This window comes from Liolophura sinensis, chromosome 5 (assembly GCF_032854445.1).
Source record: "Liolophura sinensis isolate JHLJ2023 chromosome 5, CUHK_Ljap_v2, whole genome shotgun sequence".
In the NCBI taxonomy this organism is placed as follows: domain Eukaryota; kingdom Metazoa; phylum Mollusca; class Polyplacophora; order Chitonida; family Chitonidae; genus Liolophura; species Liolophura sinensis.
In genome coordinates, this window is record NC_088299.1 from 6,858,324 (window position 1) to 6,871,979 (window position 13,656).

The window sequence follows — 13,656 nt, forward strand, 5'->3', positions numbered from 1 at the left end:
TTTGGGGGGGGGGGGTGGGGGTTGGAGGTAGGAATATTCCATTTAACAACGTGTCATGATAACCAAATTATTAGCATTTTCTTTTCTCATGTATCCTTGTGTATCCACTACTAATTTCCTAGGAGAGAGACCGCGGGATCAAACCCGGGTCGGGCCATAACAAAAAATGGGACTTACTGCTGCCTCGCTTGGCTCTCAGCATTGAGAGGTTATAGTAAGGAAACAGTAATGGTTGGCCTGGTGTCAGTATAATGTGGTTGGATGGGGTGTCATGTCTGGTGTCTTTTGCATGATAATTCAGTAGGGGCTGCAGTTTTGCGGCATGGATTCCTGCAACAAGAAAACGCAACATATGTACAACATATGACCGAAAAATGGTAAAATACGACGTTAAACCCCAAGCATACATACATAATTTCCGTGATATCATAAGTTGTTCAAGAAGTCTCTCAGAAAAAGCCTAATGACAGCTTCCTCTGCGTTCAGTACCTACGGATGGTCGTGGGTTTCTTCCGGGGTCTGCCCGATTTCTAACCACCACAATGCTGGCCACCGTCCTATAAGTGAAATATTCTTCAGTGTATTGTAAAATGCCGATCAAATAAATAAATGAATATAAGTTATTCATGATCATACTATTCCCTATATCATGCTTCAACTTGCCTGCACTATAAGCTCATTAAGTTTAATCTATATCGGCCTGCTGCTAATCGGAAATATCCTTGTCCTTCCCGTTGAGAGGCCATTGTCAATAGACAAATTCTTCCTAATGATTTTTGATCAGGTTTACATTCCCTGCTACTATCTCTTCTCTCGGTTGGTCGAATTCTGACCGTTCTGCTTGAATGTGCAGCTCTGCGAGACGGAAACATTGGGTGTGTATGCCGGGTTTCCCATTGAGGAAAGCAGTGTTGATTTAATGTTGTTAGGATGGCCTGTTGAGCAAATAATAAACCTTCCATCGATCGACGTCATAATAAGATTGGGCACTCGGCATGATGCGGTGTTGGTTTACAGTTACATTACCGGGGAGTTGATCAAGTGTGTAGCAGAATGCCGCCCGGAATGTAGCGGACTACCGGTATGACACGAAAGCAGACACTGTAACGGTTTACGAGGTCAAATTGTGATGATGAGCTTTACGTGTTCCAGCGCTTTGCAAAGTAAAACCTATGTGAGATCGACATTATATACACATATATGAGGTATCCCTGATGAGAACGAAAATTCGAAACTGCGGATGGAATAGATTTTATGCGAATCATCCAGAATGTGCTTGGAAAACGACATGTATTCAAACTGACTCACTCACTTTTTTGCGTGAATGATTCTATATATCATAATGAAAAACAACAGGCTGACGTTAACGGTTAACGTTTTTCCGTGTATATTCTAAAAAATGTAAGCGCAAATTTGTTGAGGGTTTCATGTGGTCTTACACGCAGGCCCTCCTTATAAGCGCAGGTTAAGATAGAATTTCCACAATTTGACTGGCCAAGCGACAGACAGAACGACCCAGTAAGCAGCAGCTCGTGCGCATTTTCTGAATAGAACTTATAGCACATAATGTTATAAGCCAAATGACATGCAATTCTGGTTAGCTCCATTTACAACGATTAAGACTTTCCATGTGTATGACGCTCGTGACCTAAGCAGCTCGTTCGCAAAAACTGGCAGGTACACAGGAAAAAAATGTGACACAGGAAAGAGTTAATTTTCTCACAGTATTGTTCAAAATGAACTTACTAGGCAAAAAAATAAATAAATAACGGTGGACGAGGAGAAAAGGATTATAAGGATATGGTGGGTAATTTAGCGGTAGCAATGTTGTTTAGAAACTCTTAATAAATCTAAATGAAGTAATTTCTGACAATATCTGATGGCCCTTCTAGTCAGAAAGTTCGGACTAAGTCACAGCTACAAAAGTGAAGTTCATACAAATGTTACCAAAGTGTATATGTATAGTTTTGATTGCACTGATGCAATTCGATAATTGAGTATCTGTCTGGATATCTTTCATCGGTTAATCTAATCCGCTTGTTGTATATAATCTAATATCTAGAATTTGTGGGGTTTCAGTCTGAGATCATGTACCCGTGGGTATCAGGTAGCGATTCGGTTAACTGTTCAGTAAATAACAGTCCATATAACAATTCGTATGGCGTCATTCGATAGGACTTGACCTACAGTGCATGGATAGCGTGCCAAGTAAGCTATATGGAACCTTAGAATAAAGTAAGGTTTAAGGAAGTATGGGTCAGTTAACTATTCTCAGTCCAGTGAACAAGCCGAACAGCGCTCCTATAGAATCCATTCTAAAGCAAAAGTCACTTTAAAAAAAGAATTAACCACTCTTTGAAATAAATTAAACTTTTAAAATAAAAATTGAACAGAATATAAAAAAGAAAATTTTATTCCATTTTTGTGTGTGTGTATCTGCATTAAAATGGCGAATGTGACATTACTTGTCTACGTCAGGGCCAGAGAAAATTGGAGAAATTAATATGGTCCACCTTACAATTAAAGCCTTTAGCTCCATTTATTTTAGTGAAAAGGAAGAAGGTATTTTCAGACATGGATTTCAATGGTCATTCTACTGATGTTAACTTCATTTTTACTGTGTATTTACCTTTGAATAGACAGTTTAGGTCTCATGACGGTGATGAAGCTTGTTACGAGTTTATCTCATCGTTGATATTATCAGAGACACGAAGCCCTTTACATAAAACCTTTACGTGCAAAAACCTTTAGAACAGTGTGTACGGTTCCGTGTTGTATGTGAACTGAGAAAAAGGCATCTAATTACAAACCCATTTGCACTTCATCATTTGTTTGCGGCCAAGATAAATTGACCCCCTAATGACTCAATAACAGACTCCAAATCAATGAAAATGAAAAACCCTAGAGAGCACCGAATTACTCTCAATTTTCTTTCCTCAGTCTATTTCGCTAGTGGAAATCATACCGTCCTCGTCAGACAGATGTTAGTGTGCATAGCCAATTGGAGACCGAATGGTAAAAATGCAAGCTGTAGCCCATTATGGACTTAGTTAATGCAAAAAAGTTTAACACACTGCAGTATTATGAAGCAGTAGTAATGTTTAATCTGCATACATGTCAATATTTTTCAGAGGTAATTTCCTTTTAATCGCCAGGACACACGAGGTCACTATGATTTGTAACATTCTTTTAACGCAGTGATTTTTTCCCAACCTGATTTCACACAGTAACATCTAACACTTGATTTACACAAGGATCTGTGTCCGACACTTAATTTACACTATTGACTTTTAATTCATTAGGATTTTACAAAAAGGTTTGTACAAACACCTTGACATCTTATATTTATCATTTACAACCATTCTGGACCGCTTCGGTGGCCTAATGCTTGGAACGTCGTTTTGGAAGTCGGGAGAACCCGGGATCAAACCTGGGCCGGGTCATACCAAAGGCTTTAAAAATGGTACTTGCTGTTGCCTGGCTTGGAGACTGATACTTCAGAGGTGGCAGCACTTTGGCGTCATTGACTCGCCCTGCCGCAAGAGGACACAATATATGTACACACAGCTATTGACTCCCATTCCTAATAGAAAAATTGTTAAGTACGTCGTTAAACCCCAAGCATATATATATATATATATATATATATATATATATACAACCACTGAAGCTATTTTCATCTATTATCTTTTGGCAAATGTCTTCAAGGCAACTACCCTTTTCAAGTCCTAACTACATGCGTCGTTATCTGCAGTAAAAAAATCCTTACCAAGATGGGAACAAATCTTGTGCCAAAACTGCGTGCCAAAATCTGCTTTATAATTTCCGTATTTCACGATCTGATGTTATGAATGTACACAAATAAAATCCATGCGTTCCAGGTGCTGCCATTGAGACGGTATCCATGGAAATAACCACGACTGGGAAAGCAGACAGCACAGTGTAATTTTTCGATGGATACCCACAAACCCAAGGCATGCAAAACATAGACACTGACACAAACTTTGTATGTGAGGCTACAACCTTGATGTTTTGGTTAAATTTGCAACCAGACACTTATTTGACATCGGCTTCGATGAGCTTGAAAGGTTCAGACAAGAAGTCTCGAATCATTCCGGGTGATTTGATACGGAGGATTGGGACTGGAGACGTAAGGAGACAATAATGGTTTCGCCGCGCCTGATAACCACGCGAGATTACGGTGACATCCTGTGATTAGACTTCCGGTTATGGCCGCGAAATCCCGCCGTAAACAGTAAACTTTTAAAGGGGACCGGGATTCGATACTGTTCGAGCGTCAGTATTCAAAGGCCGTGTCTGATTTAACGATCGTTTAGAATTGGAACGTCGCATGCGCATATTGAAAACTAATGGATGGACTGAAAAAGAGGGCACTGAGTATAGGGGCCTGCGTGGACCAGGGGATTAGCACACCAGCACAGCCTAATGACCCAGAAGTTTCTCACCAATGCGGTTGCTGTGAGTTCAAATCCAGTTCATGCTGGCTTCCTCTCCGGCCATACGTGTAAAGGCCTGTCAGAAACTTGTGGATTCCCCCGGGCTCTGCCCGGTTTCCTCCACCCATAATGCTGGCCGAAGTCTTATAAGTGAAATATCCTTGAGTACGGCGTAAAACACCAATCAAATAAATAAGTAAATAATCCATACGTTATACACAGCTAGAACAACCCTCATACCAATATCTGTTCACTGATTCATACACATGGGCTAGCTACATGCTTTTATTTGAAATCCTTACCCAATGCTCATCACAGCGCCCATAAGGAAGTAAGAGAAGTCGTGAGAGGAGAAATAGTCAATAGGTTTTCTATAGGCGTGTACCATCTTAGTTTATAGTAAGTTGTCATTAGACATTAAAAATCTTACACGCGCATGAAAATCTATTCATTGTGTTTTTGATATCAGATGCCATGTACCAGTACCGATAACCATCGTGAAGGACGCATGACTGGGTGGGGTGTCATGTCTGGTGCCTTCGGCATGATACGCTGTTAACGGCAGCACTTCTGGACTCGCCCTGCCACAAGAATACACAATATATGTCCACGCATATAATGACTCATAGTTATATACTTGAATTTTTCACAAATACGATTGCTCACTAAAACCACGGACATTCGGCAAGTTACTGACGAACTTTCTCACGTGTGACGCGTAGGCCTATAAAGTTGCACGTCATGTTGGTCGAAGGAAAGCCCTCTTCAACACACGTAAGACTTATTGTTCCCCAGGCCCTAAACAAAGACAAATTCCCTGCCAAGGCCGGGATTGAACCCACATCTCGTTACCTCGTGACCTCGTGTTTAAGGAGTTAACCGTCTTTTTACTTGTGGACCTACATCCTAATCCTCAGCGGAGGAAGATACTTGATAAAGATTTGAATGATATTAATTATACCTTTAATATCTGCCTTGTTTTGTTTGGATGCAAATGATTTATTTTGTAATTATCACTGCCACCTTTCATATACGCTGATTACAAATGCCATCTGTCCCATGCACGCTGATGATCATTGCTGCCTCTCCCACGCTGATAATCAATGACGCTTGCCAAACGCTGATAACCAATGCCACCTAGCCTGAGCTGATGATCATTGCCGCCTGCCCTGCACTGATGATTCTACGATGATGATCCATGCCGCTTGCCAAACGTTGATAATAATTGCCGCTTACCCTGTGCCAATGATGGCCTATCCTACGCCGATGATCATCGCCGCTTGTCACACGCTGATGACTAATGACCCCGTCATATGCTAATAATCAATGCCATTTACCCTGTGTTAATGATCAACGCCACCCTTCCTTATATGCCCCAAATTAGCCCTTTTTTCCTTCAGTTTTCAATCATCTAAAATTGGACATACAAACGCGGTTATAAAACATTGATGAAAAAGGGTGATCTAAACTAGGCTCCACTTAGAACGACTTTTTCATCCAATTTTTGTGACCTAAATTAGATTTATTTATTTATTTATTTATTTATTTATTTATTTATTTATTTGATTGGTGTTTTATGCCGTACTCAAGTAAATTTCACTTATACGACGGCGGCCAGCATTATAGTGGGAGGAAACCGGGCAGAGCATGGGGGAAACCCACGACCATCCGCAGGTTGCTGGCAGACCTTCCCACGCTCGGCCGGAGAGGGAGCCAGCATGAGCTGGACTTGAACTGACAGCGACCGCATTGGTGAGAGGCTCTTGATATATGCGAGTTTGTGCCCACTGTAGACCAATCAAACGTTAGATCTACTGATCAATGCGTACACGGAAGCAGCCATAAATTGGTGAACTGAACAGGGCGAACTTCAAAGTCGGCCTTTTTCAGTCAGGCAAATCTATGCTATAATGTGACCTTGGCTATTTGTTTATGCTGATGTACTTTTTATCCCTTGCCTCGGTAACTCAATCAAGCCATGCAACCTGTGTGACACATAGGCGGGCAGAATAAACTAGATTTCATCCAAGCAATAAAGTATTCTGAATTAAGATCTCCTACGAGATGGTGACCCTAACGATTTACTCTGCCATCTTGTTTTTCTACATAGAGAGTCCACATGTCATGAGCTCAATAACTTCTTATATGAATCGCACAAATTCTGCATTTGATTGGTTAGACAGTCTATCCAATGAAATTTAAGTTCAATTGTTTTTCTGTGATCGTCGATTTTTCCCTTCCTTCAGCCTCCTGAAACAAACTTTATACTACTTTGTGGCCTACAAATCCAATGAAATCTATTTGCATAGGTTTATTAACTTCCTCGGTCACCAAAACATCAGATCTGACCAGCTACGTGCAAGGGTCAGAATGGTCACGGATAAAATTTGCAATGTCGAATTATCTCCACTTGTTTTCACGGAACAGTCTGACCGTGAGTAATTCTACCTATCATTCTCAGTTCTCTCTTCGGATTTCGAATGTCCGCTGCGCTATCCTCCATGGACGGCCAGCAGGGATTGTATGAGGGACATCTAATATTGCTCCCAGACTGGTAATGGCAGGTGGGCTCAAGGGAAACGAACGTTTTTAGCTTTGCTCTTGCGTAAGCTGACAGCATAATTTGTCAAACCCTGATACCATGTCTGCCAGTGGCTATATTCCATGACAATTCGCTTGGCAGGTCAAGCCATGTCAGGCCGACGGGGCTACCATTTCAGTAGAACAATAAACTTTTGTTGCCTGAAAACTTAGATCTGAGGTCAACACATGGTCGAAACATTTCAGGAACAATGAAGTCCGTAGCTATCCACATTCCACTACATGACCGTCGTGTAAGATACACGTACGCCGTATATATCTACTACATGTAGCGGAACTTGCTTACGTTATGTCGGTCATGGAAATAGGCAAACTAAAGTAAGAATCCTTATTTCATGATAAAACCGTTGCACTCAGCTCAGTATTGACATAAATACATATGAAAATTATTCATGTTATTTTACACACGTGTAATAAAGTACACAAATTTGATGGAAGTAAAACTTTCACTGTGGTTATGAATATCACTGGTTTTAATCAATGATAAGCAAATACAGTGATTTTGCTATTAGACTTGGTTCAGCCGAGATTTTAATCAATGATAAAACCAATAAAGCAGTTCACATAAGATTTTAATAAATGGTAAGAAAAGGAAATGATTCACATTATGTTTTAATCTATGCTGGGCACATAAGGTGTTTTTTCCAAAGATTTTACTCAATGATAAAGCAAATAAAGGGGTTCACCTAAGGGTTTAATCAATGGTTAACAAATAAAGTGGCTCACACAAAAACAAACCGTATCAAGCGTATGATTGAGAAACACAGATAACGAACCCTGAATCAAACGGTGTTACAAAACAAACATTCTGCAATCCAGTTTTACTCCAGGCCAGTATTGAACCCGTTCCGAGTTTAGTTACAAACAATAAAATGTGCTTTCATAAATTTCAAAAGCTTCAGTTTGTCTCATATGGATTCTACATTTGAAATGTTAACAGCTTCAGCAGGTAAATTGTGTACTATGATCATTAGCGTTTTGTGATGCTCTCATATGTATTGCGGGGCCTCCGTGGCTCCGCTAGTAGATTAACACGCTAGCGCATCGTAATGACCCAGTAGCCTCTCACCAGTGAGAGTTGTGAGTTCAAGTCGAGCTCATGTTGGCTTCCTCTCCGGCCATACGTGGGAAGGTATGGCTACAACCTGCGGATGGTCGTGGGTTTCACCCGGACTGCGCGGCTTACTCCAACCATAATGCTGGCCGCCGTCATATCAGTGAAATATTCTTGAGTACGGCGTAAAACATCAATCAAATAAATAAATAAAATATATATTGCATTTCTATCAAGTACATGTGGAATGTTCTGCATACAACGTAAAAATATCCAGGAGATTTGTTCTGTGAGTCATTTCATTCAGTTACCTACTTAAAACGTTACCTGTGTTAAATTAATCAATATTGCTCGAAGACTTTTCATACGAGCTTTGCTACAAAACTCTGGGCAAAATTATTGATTTCATATTTGTAAAGTATATGGAATAATCCACTCATTGGAAAGATACGAGACTGTTTAAAGTTCTCCTCACTATGACTGTAGCATTGTCGAGTGCATGTTCAGCAGAGCAAGAATCGTGTGGCTCACCAATCGGTAATGTACGAGTGGCGAAACGCAGTCTAATCTTGCCTTATCCGGTATCGGGGTGACCGCGTTTCGCGAACCTTGGCAGATGTAGGCGCATGAGTGACAACCCGCTGAGAATATTTCATATTTCTCCCACTTGCAGTGAGGCATTCATGCATAAACGATTGATGCGATTCAGTGGCAATTTAGCACAGTCTAACTGACGTGTTTAAGTACCTAGCACATCTTCGTTGCCTATGAAACGATGAACAGCTTGCATCAGTATTCAGTAATAACATGAAATACACGGCCTGATTATAGATTTATTTATTTATTTGAATGTAGACTGCTATATTCAGGGACGTTTTTCACTCATATACTAATGCCGCTTGCCAGCCGATTTTAGGAAATTACTGACGAACTTTCGTCATGTGTGAACATACCGATTTAAGTACCCATCCCAAGTTTGTTTCTTTTATGGCGGGTATAGCAATGCTAGTAGTTAAATGTTTCTGTTGCAACTATCAAGTCTACAGAATGCACTATTTAGGCTATTATTTAACACTATCGTCTTTCTTTTCAGATACGAAATGGTACTGCGGTTTGTTTGGGAGACACAGGAAGAAGCAGATGCGCATGCCAACGATTGGGGAGAATACTACGGTATTGAAAGAAGTGGAACCGGAACAAGTGGTAGTTGTTTCCCAGGAAGCCACAGAGATTGATCATACCGAAGAGATGGTGCAAATTGCGGAAGTGGATAACGTGATTGTCAAGGAGACGGAGATTCCCATGTCCACCGATGAAAAGTTAAAGCTATTTGAGGCTCATTTCCGGGACTTGATCTCCTGCTTGACAACGTACGAGGCACGCACTGAAGAGTACCGAGTGCGCCTGTGCAGAATTAGAACGGAAATGGATTTACTGTACCACGAAAAAGGTGAGTTGACAGAAGTTAGGTGCACATAGTTGACGGCATTTTAAATAATGCTTCACTAAATAAATAGGTATGGTTTTTTTTGTTTTATTTTAGGGGTTTTTTCCGGGGGGGGGGCATATTTTTATGTTGCATCACATAACATGTGAAGTTTGAAGCTGAAGATATTGATGTTTACTTAACTCCGTAGTTCAGCTAGAATGGATGTTATGCTATTACTGGAATGGATGTTATGCTATTACTGGAATGGATGTTATGCTATTACTGGAATGGATGTTATGCTATTACTGGAATGGAGTGAGTGAGTGCTTGGGGTTTAACGTCGTACTCAACAATTTTTCAGTCATATGACGACGAATGAATCATTAGGGTGCATGCACGTGTAATGTGCCTCCTTGTTGCAGGACGGATTTCCACCGCTCTTTTATTTAGTGCTGCATCACTGAGACGACTTACCGAAGGCAAGTAAGCCGTCTCGCCCGAGCCATTATACTGATACGGGTCAACCAGTCGTTGCACTATACCCTTCATGCTGAACGCCAAGCGAGGAAGTTACAACTTCCTCTTTTAAAGTCTTAGGTGTGACTCGACCAAGGATTGATCCTGGATCTACCGGTCCCGAAGCGGACGCTCTACCAACTGTGCTATCCGGGCCGGTCACTGGAATGGATGTTATGCTATTACTAGAATGTGATGAATGTGGCGAATTAAGTACATTTAAACCAGCCATACCATATTGGTGGAAGACAAGTGGTGTTCAACCAATTTAAATACTCGACCGATTCGGTGGCCTAATGGTTAGAGCGTTTGCCTCGAAATGGATGGCTGCGGGATTACACCTGGGTCGTGTCATATCTATCACTTTAGTAATGGTATTTGCTGCAAAATCGCTTGGTGCACAGTAATGAGACATTCGCTCAAGGAAACACGACTTGTTGGCTGGAAAGTTACGAAAGTTAGATTTGCGAAGTGTCGTTAAAGTGGTGTAAGAATAATATAACCGGGTGGGGTGTCATTTCTGATGTGTTCGGCATGCTGCTTAAGTGGCGGCAACTTCTTTGCCTTTAAGTACGACGTTAAAACCCACCCATACACACACACATATGTAACCACTGGTGCTTGTGCTAGGTTTAAGATATTCTTGCCTGTACCTCATATAGGAGAAGTTTTTAGATGCATAACAGACAGGGGTAAGATATTACATATGCAGGCGCCAGACGCTCATCAGCTGACAGGGGTACACTCACCGCGAGATAAATTCCTACATCCGCGTGATTTAATTTACTTCTGCCCGGTTTTTCCTGGAAATCCCCGCAGCTGTTAAGTTTCATATACTCACTTAGGGAGTGACAAAGCTATAATACAGCCTGTCGGGTCACAATTATGCCATGTATACCCTGTCGCGCAGCCGAATGGCGCGGTACAACTGCTCACAAAGAGACCTGGTACAGCGGCACACAGCGACGATCGATCTCAATACGCTTAACTGGACGGAACGGCGAGTGCCACGAAGATACTATGAGATGTGATTAATTGACTCAAGGATCTTTTGCTTTACCATCAAATCCTGAATCACCAATATTAAAGAGGGAATACATTAAACGGACATTACTATAATGGGAATGCGTAGGGGTTTTTTCTCGCTGGCACTGAAAAAACTGCTTATTGGTTATCCTTCAATCTGGTCCTCGTTTTAAGGCAGCCTTTGGTGTTAATGCCACTCAAATTGAAGTGGGCTTTAATATTCTATTCACCACTGACATATATTTGTAAATTAACGTATTCAACGGATACGCTCTAGAAAAACTTCACCAAAGGGCTTAAAGAAAAGAATTCTGGGTGTAGACTTGGAAAATTGTTCTCGACATTTCGTAGAGACTGTTTGCTTCATATTTTGAATCGATAAAGACGATGGTATGGAAGCCGATTTTGGCCATTCGTCATTTCGCTATTTAGTGGGAAGGTCTGGCAGCAACCTGCGAATGATCGAGGGTTTCTTCCGGACTCTGCCCTTCAGCTCCTCCCACCATAATGTTGGCCGCTGTCGTATGAGTGAAATATTCTTGAATCCGGCGTAAAACAGCAATCAAATAAATAAATAAATCATTTCGCTATCTCGACCATTTCAAAATTCCGTGAGGTCGTAAGTTTTGTCCCGCATATGGACCAAAACTAGACACAAGCGCTATCGCGTGTACGCGCGACTCCACATAACTTTACTACCTTGGATCATCTTTCTCAAGCTGTTGATCACCCGGTACGATAATCCTTTTCCTTGCGCGATATGCGACCTTTTTGAACTACTATCGTTCTATGCCAGCTTTTTCATCATCCGCGAGATATTACACGATATCCTGACTTAAATAGTGAATAGGGATTGAATATGGAGATATTCATCTGGGCATGGTACCTTTATGATGACACAATATGATCAGTGTTTAACGCCAAATGATGATGTGAATGGTGCGAGAGATAGTGGTATTCCTGTCATTAGCATACGCGTATCTACCGCGGTTTTTTAAAGTAATACGATGATGTTCGGGTATTCACACCCCTTATCTCGACCCTGCCTTGTCTATCGACAAGCCCCTGTTACATTCTCAGACACTTCCACGATCTCTACAGTTATTTGAATCTTATCATTAAGTGAGAACTACTGCATATGTACCTGGGCCCAGTTTCACCAAGCTCTCTTAACGTTACGAGCTCACAACTACCATGACGATGTAATGTCTACAATACTGGTTGCAGTCATAGTTAAGTGAACGTAACGTTAAGAGTGCTTCGTGAAACCGGGCCTAGATGTATGAGGGGCCAAATTAACATTTAATCGAAAATTATCGATATCGATAAATAAATTATCGATATCGCTAATTTATCTATCGATATCGATAAATAGCCATATTTATCGATATCAATAAATGAATTAGCGATATGGATAAATGAATTATCGATATCGTTAATTTATTCATCGATATCGATAATTCATTTATCGATATCGCTAATTGTGGCTATTTATCGATATTGATAAATCAGGGACATTAGTCGCATGATAATAATAGCTCCCTTCTAACATCTCGCGAGATTTTGGCGTTGTTTGCATTAGTTCAAATGGCGGGTGTTTCGGATTGGACGATGTTTCGCGTGTCCTAAACAACACAATAACTCGAGGTGAAAGAACACTACAACAAAATATCGGTAATTTGGATAACTTAAACAATATATTGTCCCAGGATTTGGAAAACTTGACACGAATAAGCTCAGCGTTGTCAACAGACACTGTGAATTCACTGAACAGGGCACTCCGCGATCTTCAAGGAGAGGTACAAGCCCGTATACATTTACGATCTGCACCATTATCATCAAAGGTAGGCATTACAGAAATGGTCGTCGTGGAGACTGACTTACCTACACACCATAGAAGTAATACTAGCAAAAGTAAGCCAGTCAGCACCATTGCGCCATTATACACATTTCTCAACAAAACTTAACTTTACTGGTAGGGTACGTGTGGTCCTTTGGCTAATATAGTGTATGGTTTACCAAGCGAAAAGAGAGAAAAAAACTTTCTCTTGTTTCTTCTCTTGAAGTATGTTTTAGAAGTAGAGAAGAAGTTCCGGTTCGTGTAAATGTGTAATGATCCGTTGGCCGCAAATGTATATGTGAAATATTCTGGAGGAAAAAAAATAAATAAATAAATTCATCTTGTTGCTGGAGTTTGTTGATGGAGCTTTATATCGAAAACGGTTGATCACACAAAGGTAATTTAAATGTAATATATCAATATCGGTTGAATCATAAATAAGCCTCAGTTTTATCTAGCGTAACAACATCGGCGGAGCTGTCATTTTCATCGAAACTAAACCGGAAGCACTCTTTATCGATATCGCTCATTCATTTGTCGATATCGCTAATTCATTTACCGATATCGTTAATTCTTTTTATCGATATCGTTAATTCATTTATCGATATCGCTAGTCCATTTATGGATATCGATAAATGGCACACAATTGTCGATATCGATAAATGAATTATTGATATCGATAAATGAATAAGCGACATCGATAATATTTATCGATATCAGTAATTCTTTTATC

General features: G+C 40.6%; 1 protein-coding gene across 1 annotated transcript in view; it reads left to right on the top strand.

Annotated features, from left to right (window-relative positions):
• The window catches only part of LOC135466031 (uncharacterized), a 39,644-nt gene that overhangs the window by 15,181 nt on the left and 10,807 nt on the right, over positions 1-13,656 (top strand). Inside the window, exon 2 of the mRNA XM_064743421.1 lies at positions 9,206-9,562. Within this exon, the coding sequence (XP_064599491.1) occupies positions 9,206-9,562 (357 nt within the window). The remainder of the gene's footprint in view (positions 1-9,205; positions 9,563-13,656) is intronic.